At 37.9% G+C, this 19,351-nt stretch overlaps 1 protein-coding gene across 2 annotated transcripts in view; it reads left to right on the forward strand.

The window, feature by feature from the left end:
* LOC107672045 (laminin subunit beta-2-like) overlaps positions 1-19,351 on the forward strand; it is a 45,144-nt gene that overhangs the window by 22,744 nt on the left and 3,049 nt on the right. The window contains exons 1-27 of one of the 2 annotated variants that reach the window (XM_016465130.1): positions 689-823; positions 3,516-3,589; positions 3,723-3,911; positions 4,031-4,094; positions 5,073-5,275; positions 5,375-5,495; positions 5,568-5,756; positions 5,845-6,024; positions 6,215-6,327; positions 6,430-6,509; positions 7,018-7,174; positions 8,326-8,466; positions 8,560-8,721; positions 9,449-9,570; positions 10,890-11,010; positions 11,653-11,845; positions 12,015-12,158; positions 12,328-12,559; positions 13,433-13,596; positions 13,669-13,893; positions 13,999-14,213; positions 15,403-15,499; positions 15,569-15,941; positions 16,228-16,412; positions 18,315-18,562; positions 18,657-18,872; positions 18,952-19,096. In XM_016465130.1, the coding sequence (XP_016320616.1) occupies positions 721-823; positions 3,516-3,589; positions 3,723-3,911; positions 4,031-4,094; positions 5,073-5,275; positions 5,375-5,495; positions 5,568-5,756; positions 5,845-6,024; positions 6,215-6,327; positions 6,430-6,509; positions 7,018-7,174; positions 8,326-8,466; positions 8,560-8,721; positions 9,449-9,570; positions 10,890-11,010; positions 11,653-11,845; positions 12,015-12,158; positions 12,328-12,559; positions 13,433-13,596; positions 13,669-13,893; positions 13,999-14,213; positions 15,403-15,499; positions 15,569-15,941; positions 16,228-16,412; positions 18,315-18,562; positions 18,657-18,872; positions 18,952-19,096 (4,456 nt within the window). In that variant the 5' untranslated portion in view covers positions 689-720. Of the gene's footprint in view, positions 1-688; positions 824-3,515; positions 3,590-3,722; positions 3,912-4,030; positions 4,095-5,072; positions 5,276-5,374; positions 5,496-5,567; positions 5,757-5,844; positions 6,025-6,214; positions 6,328-6,429; positions 6,510-7,017; positions 7,175-8,325; positions 8,467-8,559; positions 8,722-9,448; positions 9,571-10,889; positions 11,011-11,652; positions 11,846-12,014; positions 12,159-12,327; positions 12,560-13,432; positions 13,597-13,668; positions 13,894-13,998; positions 14,214-15,402; positions 15,500-15,568; positions 15,942-16,227; positions 16,413-18,314; positions 18,563-18,656; positions 18,873-18,951; positions 19,097-19,351 lie in introns of those variants that run through there. The other variant, XM_016465131.1, reaches the window with a different exon arrangement.

Below are 19,351 nucleotides of genomic sequence, written 5' to 3' on the forward strand. Positions count from 1 at the left end.
GCGCTAGAGGAATTAGAAATGTGTTTTTTGCAGGGCCCCAGCATAGCATTCCTGTAGTTGATAATCCAGTTGATCACTTCTAATCCTATTGTTGGCAGCTCACACTCAAAACTACCCGAGTAAGCATGTGTCTAGAGTGTGGTAAGCACAATATTGTAGAAGTGCTGATATAAGTGTCCTGCAGAGCTTGTAAAGATCTGAAATAGATACTGAGCTTCCCCTGGTCGTCGATGTGACCTTTTCAAGATAGCTGAAGAAATACACGTGTCTCAGTCGGTTTAGCCTGGCCACTGCTGGAGGTTTTGTTGCTCATGACAACAACTTGGCTTAGACAAAGTGCTCTGGCGTTCGTCCACGCTAACGCTCATGTTCTGACCTGAATCCAGAAGGCCCATTCTCTCCTTCTCCTATCCCTAGGCCCATCATCCCTTCTCCTCCTCTGTTTCCAGGTTGGCATGGAACTTGCCCCCCATTCTGAGGGAATATTTTGCTCAGGCTATGACCCAGATTTTTGTATGTCTTGGCAGCTACCTGAGCTGCGAGCCATGCTGGTTTAAGTCGTTACAATTGAAAATGTACCTGAAAAAAGGTGTGGAGAGGCTCCTGTCAGACTGAACTGCTGTTGCTGAGTGTTTTTGCTGAATGAACATTTTTTTCTCACTGTTTCTTTCTTATGTCTTTGTGCAGGATTTAAATAAGTGCTTTAAGTGTGACTCTCAGATGCCGTATGATGCCTATCATCACGACAACAGCCACAGGGTAGAGAATGTCATCTACCAGAGAGACAGCAGAGGAGAACTCACCTGGTGGCAATCTGTAAATGGTGCGTGAGGGTTGTGTTTTGAGAACGCATTAAAAGTCACATTTTTATTTTATTCTTTACGTTTACATTTACATTTATTTTGAACTTAAAGGTGGGGTAAGTGATTTCTGGTAGCCAGTGTTGATATATCAAATCACCAAAACAAACACGCCCCTACCCCAAAAGGGTCTCGCCCCTATTTTGATAGCTCCGCCCCACACATACGTACGCAAACCAGGCAACGATTAGTTCTGTGAAACAAAGCAAAACCAATGTTACACCGTGTCTACACCGGACGTGAGCGGTGCGGCGCAACAAAATACTATAGAGGTATATACTATAGAACTCATTATAATCAGTGATGCTGTCTACACCATAGATATATATACATATCTATGGTCTACACTGGATGCGGCACGACATGACAAATCCCCGACAGAAAACTGCTGCTGCGTTCTATTCATGACATATTGACACAAATTTCAAATGATTTTCAATGGTCGCTTTGTCACGTCCGGTGTACTAGACAGACTTTAGCTGTTGCGGCGCGGCGCGGCGCAACAACTGTCGTGTCCGGTGTAAACACAGTGTTACTCACCTATCGAGAAGAAACCTCGGCATCCGATCACAGGCCTTCCGCTCCTTGAGTCCGAAATTTACACGGGTCCTATTTCTTGCCTAAAAATGCATACCCCACCTTTAAGTTTTAGGATTTTGGAAACATGAGAAAATGGTCATGTTAATTTTCCAAATAAGTTTTTCACTCAGTACTTTGTAATGAAAAATGTAAAATTGTATGTATTTATTTATTTATTGTTTGTTTGTTTGTTTGAATTTAATGCATGATAAGTAAAGTTAAAATGAATGATTCTTCAAATTAATTATTATTAATACACATTAATGCTAATTAGAATTACTGCATATTCAAATTGAATGTATAACATAAGTAATTCTACTACCTAAAAGATATGAAATCATGTTGATTTTTTTTATTTAAAATAATTTGTGATGAATAATTTGTATATTTATTTATTTAGTCCGTTTTTTTTTCTAATTTAATACATGACGACAAGTGTCATAAAGATAATACATGTAAAGACAAGTGTTTTAAAAACATTTTTTCTAATAATTTTTATTAGTATTTTTATGATGTTAATTGGTCTACCCTACTGTTAATTAGTGTATATTACCGGTAGTATTTGATAAAACAAAAACTTTAACAAAGAATGAAAACATTTTCACTGGTGGTCTTAGGTTTGTGGCCCACACCAAATTATAACAAAGAAAATGTATGACATAGGAAATAATTAGTCTACCTAAAATGTATGAAATTCATAAAAATATCATTTTTATTCAGTAATTTGTTATGAAAAAAATGACTGTATTAGTTCCACTGAATACTGAAGATTGATTCCACTGAATATTGTAGATCAGTGGTTCTCAAACTTTTTACACCAAGTACCACCTCAGAAAATATTTGGCTCTCCAAGTACCACCATAATGACCAACATTAAAATACAGTAGCGTACTAGGCCTAATTATTCAGCTACAGCTATGCACAGTTCAAAAACGAGGCAGTTTTATTCCTTATAAGAATATTTATTATTGTCGGCCACTTTAAACATTGTAAAGATAGTTTGAACATTAACACTGCACTGTGCTTACATACAGGTAAATAAAAAAAACTTGAACTATTAAATTAAAATGTACTGTACCTAAAAATTAAATAAAAACTGCACTGTACTTAAAAAGTAAAAAAAAAAAAAACTGTACTGTACTTAAAGTTCCCCTGTAATGAAAATCACATTTTTTTGTTGTTTATTTGTCTATGTGGTGTTTTTAATATGCTTTTAGACAAACCATGTGCTAATCCATTAATCAACACCATTGCTGAGTAATGGTACACCTTTTTTGCTACGTCACAAAAATCAATAACCAATCATGTCAAGGGATCCTTTCATTAGCATATCATTAACTGTGCTGTAAAGCAGGGGTCTAGTGAGAAGGCAGCCAGGTTAATCCGGTATATTTTTCTATAGATGTTTCGCTAGCTGTTGATATTTTTCACTATTTTCACGATGGCATGTGCTGTTAGCGCTTATTTATTTGTATTTAGAACCGCTAACTTATAACAGTGTAAAAGTTGCCCGGAGTCAGTCCCACCTCTCCCGCATTGGCGGCCACACTTCACTCGCATATGCTTGCGGGCGCGAATTGGAATCACAAACTTGGCTGCATTCCAGTTTTCAAGGCATTTTGAGGACACAACATCGTCAAGTAAGCAACTGTAACAAATGTTACAGTATCCACTGTAGTTGTCCGCAAGTAAAAACTTAGTTCTATCAGTCATTATCCGTGGAGTGGAGGCGGGGCTACTTTGCATATTCATAGATCCGCGTATAGTAAATGAGGCAAGGGTGTAGAGTTACATTCAAGCTATTTTAAGGCATGAGAAAATGATTTTCACAATAAAAAACATTTAAATATGTAATTTTGATGACCAAAGATGAGTTTTAAGAGACAACATTTTTGACTACAGGGGGACTTTAAATGTAAAGTAAAAAATGTACAGTACTTGATCAAAAAATTAAAACAGGCGTCATTTAGCCAACTTAACATTCATTTATATTTAATTCAGTGATTCCTCTGCGTACCACTAGAATCAGTGTTGTAGATAATGACCTTCAGTTTTCTTTTGTCTGTTTGTGTGCAGGAGAGGAGAATGTCAGTATTAGACAGAATCTTGAGGCAGAGTTCCATTTTACTCATTTCATCATGAAGTTTAAAGTATGTATACAGTATAAATGGATATCCATAAGCACAGCAATATATTTCAATAATAGATAAGTATATATGTCAGTAAAAGTGAACCACCTTCCTCACTGCTAAAGAATTTAACCTTCTGTTTGCATCTCCACAGACGTTTAGGCCTGCTGCTATGATAATTGAGCGTTCTTCTGATTTTGGCCGTACATGGAGGCCATATCGCTACTTTGCCTACAACTGCACCAAGACTTTCCCCTGGATTCCTGCCCACTCGCTGCGGTTTATTGATGAGGTCATCTGTGAGGAGCGCTACTCTGACATTGAGCCGTCCACTGAAGGAGAGGTGAGTGTGTGCTGAGGCTATTTTAATAAGGATATGTTTTAATCTGTTTTTTATTGTTACTTTTGAATGTAGCATTCACCCACAGTCCCACTATATGATTGTATTAATATTATTTTTAGGTCATCTACAAAGTGCTTGATCCTGCGATCCATGTCAAAGACCCATACAGTCTTGACATTCAGGGTTAGTGAAATGTAACAAATCTTTTACCATGTAACTGTTGTGTAATATTTTTTATTCAAATATATTTCTCCTCATCTAAATGGGATTATTACTCACCCTCAGACCACCCAAGATGTGGATGAGTTTATTTCTTCATCAGAACAGATTTGGAGCAATTTAGCATTAAATTGCTCGCCAATGGAGTGAATACAGTGATCCCTCAGAATGTGAGTCCAAAACGCTGATAAAAAACATCACAATAATCAACAAGAATCCAGTCCGTCAATTAATGTCTTGTGAAGTGAAAAGCTGTGTGTTCGTATGAAAAATCCATTGTTATGGTGTTTTAACATTAAACCGACACTTCTAGCTAAAATATGATTAAATAATCCATGATAATGCTTCCTCCTGTGAAAAAGTCCTTCCCCTATTGTCCTCTGACATCAAACTTCACCGACATATTTGTTTAGAACAGTTTTGGATGGTTTTCGTGTAAACCGTGCTTGATCTGTCCATATTTCTCTCCTGACATTTTTTACCGAAAAAAAAAAACAATATTATAGATAGAAGACTTGTTTGAAGTTAACTTCTTAATGATAGATTTGTTTCTTACAAACACAGCTTTTCACTTCACAAGACATTAATTGATGGACTGAAGTCGTGGATTACTTGTGGATTATTGTGATGTTTTGCAGCCGTTTGGACTCTCATTCTGACGGCACCCATTCACTGCAGTGGATCCATTGGTGAGCAAGTTTCTCCAGATTTTTTCCAATGAAGAAACAAACTCATCTACATCTTGGATAGCCTGAGGGTAAGTAAAGTTTTAGAAAACTTACATTTTTGGGTTTACTTTTCTTTTAATGGCCAACTTGTGAGTTATTTACTTGCTAAAGCCAATTTTACTCTCATTTACTGTAGTGAGTGTTCATTTTGTGTCTACAGCACTGCATATAATGCAGCTGCCAATCACACAGTTTGTTAACAATCTTCCCTCAGATTTGTTGCGGATCACTAATCTCCGGATAAACTTCACTAAACTGCGCACTCTGGGTGATAACCTTCTTGACCGGCGTCCGGACGTGCTGCAGAAATATTACTATGCACTGTATGAGCTGGTTGTGCGCGGCAGCTGCTTCTGCTACGGTCACGCGTCAGAGTGCGCACCAGTACCCGGAGTGACCTCCAGGGATCCGGGCATGGTGGGTATCGGTCAAACTGATTTCAAATAACAGCTTGATTATTGTTTGATTGTGAATGGAGCACACTATTTAATACATCCCATCTTTTTGATCGGACAGATTCATGGACGTTGCGTGTGTAAGCACAACACTGTGGGATTAAACTGTGAGCGCTGTAGAGATTTCTACCATGATGCACCCTGGAGGCCCGCCGAGACTGATAACGCACATACATGCAGGGGTAAGATACTGTACACACGCGTGAAGAAGCTCAATACAAATACAAATGGCAAACAAGTCTTCACTTCTACAGAATGCAACTGTAACGGTCACTCCAACCAGTGTCATTTTGACATGGCGGTGTATCTGGCTACGGGGAACATCAGTGGAGGTGTGTGTGACAACTGTCTCCACAACACCATGGGCCGCAACTGTGAAACCTGTAAACATTTTTACTATCAGGATCCAACTAAAGACATCAGAGACCCGGCAGCATGTATCCGTAAGTTGTTCATTTCCAATGGAGTCTCTTTTTTGTGCGTGGTTTTCTCCTGCCTGTTGTTCATGTTTTTTTCTGTGTGTGTGTGCAGCTTGTGACTGTGACCCGGTGGGATCTGTGGAGGGAGGACTTTGTGACAGTCATACTGATCTGGATCTGGGTATGATTGGCGGTCAGTGTCGCTGTAAGCAGAACGTCAAGGGTCAGCGCTGCGACTACTGCAAAGAGGGACACTATGGACTCAGTCCTGACATCCCACTAGGATGCCAGCGTAAGAGATTGTGTGTGTTTAGTGGATGTAAAGTCAGCTCTTCTCAAGTTCATCATGAACGTGTTCCACTAACATTTGAAACTGTCCAAATTTTAAACAATTAAAAAATTTGGGGCTCTATAAAGTTCAATGCTCACCCAGGGGCCTCTGTATGTGACATTTATTGTGCTGATGTGTATGTCATTGGCAGCATGTAACTGTGACCCCCGTGGCATCACTATGATTGGGGCTCCGTGTGATCACATCAGTGGTGACTGCTCCTGTAAGAGATACGTAACCGGCCGCTACTGCGATCAGTGCCTGGTACGACTTCACTCTCTCCTTAAACAATAACCATCACAAAAATGTTTGCAGTTTTAATATTGAAAATTCAGAAAATGCCTGTATGAATGTGTTTGTGTACAGCCTGAATACTGGGGACTCAGTAATGATCTGGCTGGTTGCAGACCCTGCGATTGTGACTTTGGTGGAGCAACCAGCAACAGGTGAGTTACTGATGTCAGTAACTATGTTGCATTTAAATGTGTATTTACCCTTGATTAGCAATAAGGAAGTGTCTGGTATCTGGGTGTAGTTTTGATATGCCAAGATTAAAGTCCTGCATTCTTTTGGGATTTGACTGGGATGGGTACTGAAGTCAGGAACTCTTTAATTTGTTTAGAGAATTGACTGAACTGAATGGAAGTGCCCAACTGCAAGGTGAAAATAATGAACATTTTGAATCTATTTTCCAGATGTTTTTTTCTATGTATTTTTTTCCCCCTATAAATATTTTTTCCTTTTAAAAAATAAAAATAATGTCTAATAAATACAATTTTAACAATATATATGTTAGTAAAAATATTTTTAAAAAACAGAGGAAAAAGTTGAGGGCTTCCACAGAATATGAACTGATTTCATTATGAAAACAAATCATTAAACTCTTCATTTGAAGCATTTTGACATAGATATCTATGACAATTTTCTCTAAACTCTGTTCTCTTTCATCTTCAGATGCAGGATGGACAACGGTCAGTGTGACTGTCGGCCTCATCTGATTAGTCGGCAGTGCTCTGAAGCGCAGCCTGCATTTTTCTGTGCTTCTCTGGATTATAATAAGTATGAAGCAGAGGAAGCTATAGGTCGCTCCCCTGATGATCCTACTCTTCCAGTGAGTAATGCTCAATTGCACGGAGATCACATTTCTAAAATCCACCATCCATTTTAACTATGTATTATTCTTCCTTTTGGCAGCCTAAACTACGCAGAGTTCATGTCATATTATCAGGGTACTGCTATAAATCTTCCTGTTGTTATGAATAGGTGTCTGTTCTGCTCTTGGGGGTGATACTGGTATCATGGGTCATGGAAACAGGATCAGGCACATAGATTGAGAGATTAATATGTGCATACCTGTGAAAGAATTCCCCAATTTTATGGTTCAGCTGGTCTATAAACGCTGATGTAATGTGTAAAATGTAAAAATGTCTACTTTGAGTTTACATTCATGTGAGTTTAACCCTCAGGTACCTTCAATTCCACTGCTCTGTGTGACAAAACAATCAGAGTGGCATGCCTATCTGATACCATCATATCCTCTGAGTCACACTCAGGTTTGGTGATAGCTTTGGTTAAAAATTCAGTGGTTAAAGAAAATGAATCTTTTAAAAATATATTAATATTTTAAATACATTTTTCTTTTCACAATGGCAGTTTTTTCATTATAATTTAATGAGGTTTTTCCAGGATAGTTCACTGTACCCCCCTCAGGCAGTGCTGGTTGTGCAGGCACACTGTGGCATACACAAACAAACACACAGACGAACTACAGAATACTCCACAGCTGAAGTGACCCAGAATAAGATCAGAGAGCAGAAGAGATGCCAGCCTGTCAGAGAGAGTTATTAATGCCCACCACACATATAAACACACAACAGCACTGTCTGGTTCACACAGTCTTCACCATCATCATTCCAGTTCACACTTTCTCTGCCTGTCACCTCACTCACCTTTTTTTCAGAATGGGTGTCATGTTGTGTTCAAACGTTTGGGGTTGGTAAGAATGTTTTTAATGGTGTTGAAAAAAGACTCTTATCCTCACCAAGACTGCATTACATTGAAAATGTGCTTACTGTGTGCAGAGTATATATAATTCATAATGGAGCAGTTGTATACATAGTATACACACTGCATACTAGAAGATTAATTTGAGAGTATGGGGATATGCCATTCTGGACATAGCCATACTCTGCAATTTATGCTATACAGTATATATAAATGTAATCTCATGAATATTATATAGTTTGTGTGTCTGTGTTTTAGGGCAACCCAAGGCCTCAGGCTGAGACTGACTGTGTGCAGCATCTCAACAATCAGCTGAGAAGAAACCGTCGTCATCATCGCCGGCACATTGCCCAACAGCAGAGGGCAGCACTGAGACGCATCCGACAGTTGCAGCAAACTGTAAGTTGCAGATAACTCCACCTCCGCCTTCATCAGCCAACTATGCTACACTGCTGTATCTAGTTTAATATGAATCTGTGAATCTGTTTTCAGCCCAGTGTAAGCACAGTGCATAGAGAGAGACAACCGGGTCAGATGGTCACATGGACCGGGCCGGGCTTCGCTCGGGTTAAAGACGGCGCTGGCCTCGAGTTCACAATCAGCAACATCCCTTACGCTATGGAATATGACATTATGATCAGATATGAGTCAGAGGTGTGTGGTCTGAAACACTTGATAGATTGTTTCAAAACATGGTAGCTGGTAGGTCATCTTAGACCAGCCTACAAACAGCAACCAGCTAGTCATACTAAGTAAGTAATCACCATCTGGAACCAGCTTAGACCAGAAACCAGCTACCACGGATCAAAACACAAATAAGTTTAAACTGGTGTAAATGTCCTTAAACACTGAAAAATTGTTTTCTTCCTTAGTATTTTTTACTTAGTATTTTAGTATTTACTTAGTATTTTTGTCTCATTTTCCAATATAAACATTCTTAAATCTATACAGTTAATACAATAAAGAAGGAAAATTACATCATATAAAGTTTTGTTTTTCTGCAAAATGTATCAAAATTAAGTGAGTTTAAGCTTAAAACAAGAAAAAAATATCTGGCAGTGAGGTCAGAAAAATAATTCAAAGATTAATCTGTTTTTTTCTTACCTCATTGACAGATTTTTTTTCTTGTTTTAAGCATAAACTCACTTAATGTTGATACATTTTGAAGTTTTTTTTTTTATTTTTTTATTTTGTTTTCAGGTAAATGTATTTTGATTAAAGAAATATTTGTACTGGACAAACATACAAGGTTTTTTTCCCCTAAATTTCTAAAAACAAATTGTAGTGTATTTATTTAATAAAATATCCCAAAATCTCATCTTTGATTTAAAGTTAATGATATTATTAATCATTTTGTCTGTTCTTTTTTGTTTGTATACAGTCCACAGAGGACTGGGAGGCTCTAGTGAGCATCACGTCCCTGGATTTACCCACAAGTCTCCGCTGTGGAAACATGCTGCCCACAGAGCAGATATACACAGTCACAATGTCCCACCACAGGAGGTAATATCATTGTGTTTATGTCTGTGTGTGTCCGTGTTTACCTGACATATCAGGAATGCTTTGTTTTGGGTTGCAATTACGCATTGATATTTCTTTGTAAGCACTCCATTCATATTTAGTGTAGTGTAGACTTATGTATTATTGCGTATTATGTACAAAGTACTATTTTAAAGCTTGTTTAGCCCACCCTCACTTAATGGGAAACAGAGTTCCACGGCAGTTGTTTTGATCGTTACCCGCAAGGGGTGAGTTGTTGGGTGCCATTGCAATCTGAGAAAATGAAAGGAGACAGGGAGTCAGGTGAGTTCAGGAAGTTCAGTCTGGATATATTACCAGTCTAAGTCTTTCGATGGGAAAATAAAACCCAGCCAGGAGATAAGACTTCACAGGCATTGTCAGGCTGGTGGAGCTGCTGTCTAACTGAGGGAAACTAAATAAGGGTGGCTGTCTGGTGCTGGAAAGGGATTTGAGTCAATGAATGTTGTTAACATAGGGAAAGGAAGCAGCTGTATGTGCTCCACCCAATTAAAGCTGGTGAAATATACTGGTAGTTTGTGAATAAAAATACTAATCGTATCTCACATGGTACTTTCCTATTTCTGTGATATACACTACCATTCAAAAGTTTGGGGTCAGTAAGACATTCATTTATTTTATTAGTATTTAATTATTTTTTCCCAAAAAAATATTAAGGTTTTTATTAGAATGGTAGAGTTATTAGAATATGATCTGGAGGATCATGTGACAATGAAGACTGACGTAATGATGCTGAAAATTCAGCTTTGCCATCACAGAAATAAATTACATTTTAAAACATATTCAAATTACATTCAAATAGATAATAGTTATTTTAAATCACAAAAATATTTTACAATATTACTGTTTTTGCTGTATTTTTCTTATTAAATAATTGCAGCCTTGGTGAGCATATGTAAGAGACTTTATTTCTTTCTTTTTCGATCAAGTAAATCAGTCTTGGATAAGCATTAAAACAAATTTCTGAATGGAAGTGTGTACATCTTCAAAAAGTGTTTTTATTTCAATTGGAAAAGTTTTATAAGATTATGATCTTCTGAAATAGGTCACAGTGTTTTGTTATGCCATAACATTTCTTTGTATTATATTTTTTAAGTCCTAAAACGTTATTTAGGATGTTAATTAGACATTAAATTTAAGATTTTTATTGGATCCCATCAGATCTTTGGACCTCATTGTATATGTTTAGACATTTTTAATTGATTTGTAGAGTAAAGGGAAAGAAATATGCATGATTCGACTGTTAATGAATATTGTTAATAATGGTCTGTAACACTTGACAGGTATGTTGAAATGCCAAGGCCCTTTTGTTTTGAGCCAAACAACCAGTATGTGGTGTCCATCCGTTTCCAGCGTCATGCCGTGTCTCACCGACATCTCACTGCCTTCACCCTGATAGACTCAGTAAGGATCCTCTCTCATTTACCATTATCAGTCATTTTTACATATTATTAAAAGCTTAAAGGGATAGTTCACCCAACAAAGAAAATTGTCATTAATTACTCACCCTCATGTCGTTCCAAACCCTTCATTCATCTAACAAATAAAGATATTTTTGATGAAATCCGAGAGCTTTCTGACCCTGCATACTAGACAGCAAGGGTCCTACCATGTTCAGCCTAGAAAGATAGTAAGGACATCATTAAAATAGTCCATGTGACATCAGTGGTTCAATTGTAATGTTTTGAAGCTATGGGATTACGTTTTTGTGTGGAAAGAAAACAAAAATAACTACTTTATTCAACAATTTCTTCAATGTTTTTTTTTTTTTTTGCACACAAAAAGTATTCTCCTAGCGTCAAAACAGTCCATCAGTGGTTCAACTGTAACATTTTAACGTTGCCCATAACTAAATAATGAGTAATTAATGACAGAATTTTCATTTTTGGGTGAACTATCCCTTGTTAAAACGAGGAAAGCATGTGTTGCAATTTCCTAACCACAGTTAAAACAAGCACTGCCCCCTGCTGGTGCAATTACATAATTGTTGAGACTTCTGTTGATCTAATAATGACAAATGCTTACTCTTTCTCTCTCTCCCCACAGCTTGTACTTATACCCAGGTATGATGAGCTCCCAGGTTTCCAGGGTGATGACGCCCCAGATGAGAGTCGACGCCAGGAGATGGAATTGTACATGTGTTTGGATTCCTTCATGACCTTGCCAATGCCTGCGCTGGCCGAGCTGTGCACTACACTCATCTGCAGCATCTCTGCGATCATGTATAACGGTGCCCTGGGTGAGTCAAACAGTGATGAGGTCAAAGCTGAAGATCCCTCCACAATGTCCTGTCAGAACAACAGTCACATCACAACACATCATTTTATTTTTTATTCAGATCAATCTCATGCTATTGTTTAGATTCTTACGAATGGCTTGATAATAGTTTGAACTTTTTATTTCTGCAGCATGTCAATGTGACCCTCAGGGTTCACTGAGTGCCGAGTGTGACAAAGTCGGAGGTCAATGCCACTGTAAACCCAATGTTATTGGCCGTAAATGTGATCAGTGTGCACCGGGGACGTACGGATTTGGGCCATATGGCTGCACTGGTAAGAGTCAGAGGAGAATAAGCATTTTAATTGATATTTAAATGAATAGGGCCGTCTTTGTTTTTTTATATCGTAACTGTTTATTTTTTCACAAACGTTAGTTAAAGATTTTAATTAAATTTGACACATATCTCATTGTTCCTCACTCCCTTTTCTCTGCCTGCAACAGTATGTGACTGCCACTCTCAGGGCTCTGTAGGGCATCAGTGTGACCCCGTGACGGGCCAGTGTCTGTGCCGGCATGGGGCGACTGGCCGCCAGTGCTCTGAATGCCAGCCTGGTCAGTGGGGATTTCCAAACTGTAGACAGTGCCAGTGTAACGGCCATGCGGAGAGCTGTGACCCTGAAACAGGTGCCTGCTATGAGTGCCGAGACTACACAGCTGGACAGTTGTGTGAGAGGTGAGAGACTGCTTAATGAGGTCAATACACTGACTAAATCAATGTTGACAAATTACATTTGAGTCACTGATTAAAGTCAAAGTGATGCATGCCATGCAAAGGAGGGTGAAGCTGTCACAATCTGTATATCAAATATGAAAAATTATTAAAGTAAATTCATTAATAAATATAGATATTTCTATATTAGATACTGACTTCAAATGTTTGAATGGTAGTGTAAGATTTGTTGATTTTATTCTGCAAGGATGCATTAACTTGACCAAAAATGACAGTAAAGGCTTTTACATTTTTGCACTATTTCAGATAAATGTTTTTTATAATTTAACCATGACAAAAAATGCATCATGGTTTCCACATAAGAAATGTTTCTTGAGCAGCAAATCAGCATATTATAATGATTTCTGAAGGATCATGTGACACTGAAGACTGGAGTAATGGATGTAGAAATTTCAGCTTTGCCATAGAAATAAATTATATTTTAAAACACATTCAAATAGATAATAGTTATTTCAAACAATTATTTTAAATCAATATTTCACAATATTACTGTTTTACTGTGTTTTTCTTATGAAATAATTGCAGCCTTGGTGAGCATATATACTGTAAGAGACTTTCAAAAAAAGAGTAAAAAAAATAAAAGTAAAACAGTAAAAATGTAATCTTTTAAATACAAAAAATTAACAAAATACTGCATAAAATATTGTTTAATAAATAAGAATTAATATGTGGTATTATGCTAATATGCATGTATCCATAGGCTGCCGTGTAATAAGTGTAGTGAGACAAGACTTAAAGTAATTAATTAGAAATAAAATGAATAAGATATTATTCTCTAAAGATGTGTATCTATTATTCTGTCCTTTCTTACTTTAGGTGTGTAAACGGTTTCTATGGTAACCCAATATTGGGTTCCGGCGAGCACTGTCACCCCTGTCCATGTCCAGGACACCCTGACAGCGGACACTCCAATGGAGCTTCCTGTCACACAGACTATGCCTCCAACCAGATCCTCTGCCAGTGTGGTGAAGGATATGCAGGTAAAATAGTGTCTCAAAATCAATAGTCTATAATTCTCATTAAGTAGGTTTACTGACAGTGTCCTCTCTCAGGTCCTCGCTGTGATCGCTGCGCCCCTGGGTACTATGGGGATCCTGAGCAGCCTGGCGGGACGTGCTGGCCGTGCCAATGCAACGGGAACATTGACCCCCAGGACCCAGAGTCATGTGACCCACGAACCGGCCAATGCCTCAGGTGCCTGTATAACACAGACGGCCACTCTTGTTCTGAGTGTAAACCAGGTTATTATGGAAATGCACTCGCTCAGGACTGTAGGCGTAAGTACAGTGACTCTAAAGCTTCAAAACATAATTGCATTTACAATGAATTGGAAGTGAATTTATACATTTATGTGTAATTCTGCACTCTGTCTCGTCCTGCAGGCTGTACTTGTGTAACTGCAGGCACTGTAGATGACTACTGTACTGATGGAGTGTGTCACTGTGATAAACGGACTGGCCAATGCCCCTGCAAGCCAAACATCATTGGCCACAACTGTGACCAGTGCACCCCCAACCACTGGAACTTCGGCTCAGACTTTGGATGTGAACTCTGCGAATGTGCCCAACCAAATTCCCTCAGCACCCACTGCAACATGGTATGTCCTGTGGCATACAGTATCTTTCTTCATCATTACATCTGTATTTTATCAGGGTTAGTCTCTCAAGATTGAAACCTCAACATAAAACTTTCTATAATAATAAATACATAGGTTGAGGTAAAGTGACTATACATTACAACAGGGGTAGTCAAACCCCCAAATGTGATGAAATGTACATGGCAACTGTTTATTGTCATGCATAAACATGCAAAAACATTTAATGCTACTAAGCTTATTTATATAAATGACATGTTTCTTTTGTTATCTCCTCACGAGAACGACAGGGTAGAAGGGGAACAGACGATAAATTACAGAGACAATAAATATAAAGAATATACAATAAAGTACAAGACGATAAAAACAAAATGCAATAAAGGACAAAACAAGGAGGCATAGCAAAAATAAACAATGATAAAAGTATATGTACTTTACTTTTTTTTATTGCCAATATATATGCTACAAAAGTTCAAAAGGGTCCGAAAGATTTTTTAAATATATTAACATTTTTATTCAGCAAGGATGTATTATGTTTCAAAAGATTTCTATTTCAAATAAATGCTGTTCTTTTGAACTTTCTGTTCTTCAGATAGTCTTGAAAAGCTGGAAATATGGTCAGAGTTTCCAAAAGAATATTAAGCAGTCTTCATTATAGATAATAATAAAAGTTTCTTGAGCACCAAATCAGCATATTAGAATTATTTCTGAAGGATCCTGTCACAATGAAAACTATAGTAATGGATGCAGAAAATTCAGCTTTGACATCACAGGAATAAATTACTTTTTAAATGTATTAAAATATAAATTGTTATTTTAAATTGTAATAATATTTATTATTTTTACTGTTTTCAATCAAATAAATGCATCATTGATGAGCATAAGATACTTCTTTCAAAATATTATGACACCAAACTTTTGAATGATAGTGTTTCTTGCAAAATTAAAAAAAAAATGTAAATTAAAAAGACAAACTAGAATAGATACCTAAATATTTATTACCTTAAACAGTTGTATCAGACATTTTAGACTTACATTACGATCAAAGATGCTTCAGATGACATTTATTTTTTTATTTATAATTAATTAATCTCATTTATTTATTTATTTATTTATGTCTGAAGAGGGACATGGATTTGAAAGTTTTTCTGGCTTAATAATTTTCTTCTTCTGCCTCTGTACTTACTTGTAGTTCAGTGGCCAGTGTCATTGTCAGCCAGGTTTTGGAGGGCGACAGTGCAGTGAATGTGAGGCGTTTCACTGGGGTGATCCCAGAGTGCAGTGTGAAGGTGAGTAGTACACTTACTCCTGTTTCTTCTCTGTGTCATCTCATTATTCCTTTATCTCTCTCTGATCAGAGTGTACCTGCCACCCTCTGGGGTCCGAGATGGCTCAGTGTGACCGCGTAACAGGAGCGTGTGTGTGTAAGGAGGAGGCTTCAGGACGTCGCTGTGACGAGTGCGCCCGCAGCTTTACCGGAAACTTCCCCAAGTGCGTTCCCTGTCATCCCTGCTTCCAGCTATGGGATGATGCTGTGTGCCAAATCGGCCGAGATCTGACCCACATCAAGGATGTCATTGCCATGATCCTGGAAAAGGGTGAGGTTCCCGGAGTCAACGATAGCCGCATACGTGAACTGGAGAAGAAGCTCGAACATGTTCAAGACCTGATTCGAAATGGAGACCGAGAGGGAATCTATAACTTAATAAGCCAGGCCATTGATGACTTGAGGTAAAGCTTGCACACAGTGGGCGGCACTGTAAATGTATTTTTACTTTAGTAAAGCTTGCAGACAGGGCCTAAAAATCATTTATGTCGCTTGCATTAACAAAGGTTGCATTATCAATCTTGCAGTTCAATTTAAACTATGTATTATTTTGCAAACGCTATTTTATTATGCACCGAACATAAATTGTTAGTTGCATTGGCATTTTGCGAGTATAATTTTGGACTTTGGTTTCACGTTACATGAAGATAATTGTAATTTTTGTTTCCATTTAAATGGACATATTTTCAGAGCGGAGATAGCTTTGACTGATGGGCGTCTGATGGGCGTGAGTTGGGAGCTGAATGTGACGGCAAACCTTGACAATGCTCTGAAACGAAACCTAACTGCACTGGAGAAAGAACTGAAAGACTTGAACAATACGCTTCACCGACTGCACAGAGAGTTCGAGAACTACCATACTGCTGGATTGGCAGGTAAAGTAGTATTTTTTTTCAGTTAAAAAAATATAAGATATGACATTGTTACCTTCCACTTTCCCAGTCTAGGGTTGGGAGTAACAGGTTAACTTAAGCTTATAAAAAAAAAAGTAATGAACGAAAAATAAAACGTGGAGGAATCACTCCAGTCCTCTGCCCCAGAAATGCAAGACAACCACTTGGTTTAGGTAAACTTAGACAATTTATTTAAATCAGCAAGAAACGTGGAAGCAATAAATGTCTTCAGGAGAAGGCCTGGCCAAAACAACAAACAAAACAGCAGCTAACTTGCAGGAGGAGTACTAAATAATCTATCCAGGTAAAAGAAAATAAATCAACAACAAAAGCTTTCCTCAACTCCCTCCCTAACCAGAAACAGGGATAAACAGTGAGTACAAAATAAAATGGCACCCTCTCCCTACAGCTTCCAATTTAATCATAAAGCAAACAAACAAACAAAAATTACAATACCTTTCTAATACCTTAACAAAGAAACTAAGTTAAAGTAGTCACACTACCTGTATAGTATCAGCACAACACTGCTGGACAACAGGCATACACTATAACAATCAAAAGTTATTCCATGAAGAAATGTTCAAAGTTTGCGCCACACTCAACAGACTTAATAAACAACACCCAACACAAGTCTGGAGCACGGGAGGAGTGAACCTCACTCCACACTGACTACGTTTACATGGACATCAGTAATCTAATTATTTACCTTATTCTAAATAAGACAATATTATGATTAAGGTGTTTACATGAGTTGATTTTAGAATATTCCTTTCATGTTCCCGTTTTGCATGTTATAGTACATAGTTCGATTAATGGCACGCGTCATTACGTCACCACGCGATGCCATCCGACATCCCCTCTGGAATTTCACGTATAAACATATAGTTCGTCTTCGTTATGATGCCATATACAGTTTTGGGTGTTTCATTTTAAATTTTACGAAAGCTTCAAGTGCAGTTAATTATATGTCATGCTATACGTGCAAACAGACGACGGTGGTGTTGAAGCTATTATTAAAATCAGAGTATTGTTGTCCATGTAAACGTACTCAGTGTTTCTTCTGCTCTTTTGTGTGGTTTGCCTCTCTGCAGCACATTCTCTGACAAGCACCACCTGTGGGCAATTTGCTACTGCCAAGCAAGCAGAGAGAGAGAGAGAGAGAGAGAGAAGAAAACACATACACAGGGAAACATAACCATACCCAAAGGGGTGGGAAAAACACACTCAAAAATAAATATATACATCCCAGGGATGTAACAACATTTATTAAATTCAACATCCAAAATTAACCAAATAAAAAAATGCTCAAATACTTGATTAGTTTGTAATCTTTTAATCAAAATTCCTTGTCTAAAATGACTTTCCTTTAAGGCCAGTTCACACCATCAACGATAACTATATTGAAAACATCAACAGATGATAATGTTCTGTTTATCATAAGCTCGCGCTGCCAGTTTGTCATCTGCCGCTTTAAATACTTGAGCTTTTTTAAGTAAGGTGAATTCTGATTGGCTATTATTATATCGTTCATCAGCTGAAAAAAAGAAAAACCTTTCTAAAAGATATTTGGAATGGACTATTGTAAAATATGAACTAATAGCCAAATAACTATTTGAGTATTATTTAGCAAACAAACTTGCATTCCATTTTCATATGTAAAATCTACTTTTCACCATCCAATCAATAAAAATAAAAGTATTTTTTGTTGTGTGTCCTGTTTTCCTATGTCACATGTGACATTCGAAAAGTAAAATGGATTGCAAATGACACTCTTACAATTTCCAAGAAAAAATCAGCAGGAAAATCACCTTTTCATTCACATTCACCACATTTTTGTTAAAAACATTTAAGCTGTTAATGTCTTTTGTCGTTTTTGTTTTACAGAGCAGTTTGAAAACGTTCGCAAGTACTACCAGATTTCATTGAATTCAGAGCAGCGCTGTAATGCCTCCGTATACGGACCCCAGAGTCCTGTGGAACAGTCTGAAGACACACGTAACCGTACCGAAGCTCTGCTGAAAGAAAGAAAGGACAGCTTCATGCGTACAGTCACCGCCAATAATAAATCTTTGTCTGAACTGGACGAAAAAACTCATGAGATCGACCGAAAACTCCAGCACCTCAACAACAGGGTAGAGACTTTGGGCAAATCTTTGGCTTGAGACCTGGAAGGGAGCGTCATGAATCTTTATCAGTGACGCATTCTTGTTTTTCTTATGCTTTAAGGTATGTGGTGGCCATGGCAATGCTAGTGCTAATAGTAGCTGTCCAGATAGCCCCTGTGGAGGAGCTGGCTGCCGTGATAGCGATGGTGTGCTGAAGTGTGGAGGGAAAGGATGTAAAGGAACTGTTGGTGCCTCATTGAAGGCCCTGGACAATGCTGATGATGTTCATAAGAACCTGACCACTACCAGTAAGGAGCTACAAACCATTGCTAAAAAGGTAAACGGGTGTCTGTTTGAGCATGTGCAGTGCATGTGAGCTTTTGAAAGAGCCTGAATAATCATTGCTTTACTCTCAGCTCCGAGACATTGCTACACTCACCCAGACTGTGAAGACTCAAGCGAAGGACACTCTTGATAAAGCCCAGGGCAAGAAAGAACTCTTTGAGAACTCCAACAAGATGCTTAAAGACTTCATTCAGAAGATTAGAGATTTTTTGAATGGTAAGGGGTTGTGGTTGCGTTGTGTGAAATGCAGAGGCGTCTAGGGGATAGTTCAGCCAAAAATGAAAATTTCCTCACCCTTAAGGCCCGTTCACACCAAGAACGATAACGATATAGTTCTAAAATTCATTTTCAGTATTAAAGAATAGCAGAGTCCACACCATAACTATAATGATAAAGGCGCAGAGAAACGATATAGTTGGAATCACTTTCAAAACAAATTTTTTCCAGCTAATGAACGATAAAAACATTGAC

This window comes from Sinocyclocheilus anshuiensis, unplaced genomic scaffold (genome assembly GCF_001515605.1).
Source record: "Sinocyclocheilus anshuiensis isolate Anshui unplaced genomic scaffold, SAMN03320099.WGS_v1.1 scaffold1053, whole genome shotgun sequence".
NCBI lineage: Eukaryota > Metazoa > Chordata > Actinopteri > Cypriniformes > Cyprinidae > Sinocyclocheilus > Sinocyclocheilus anshuiensis.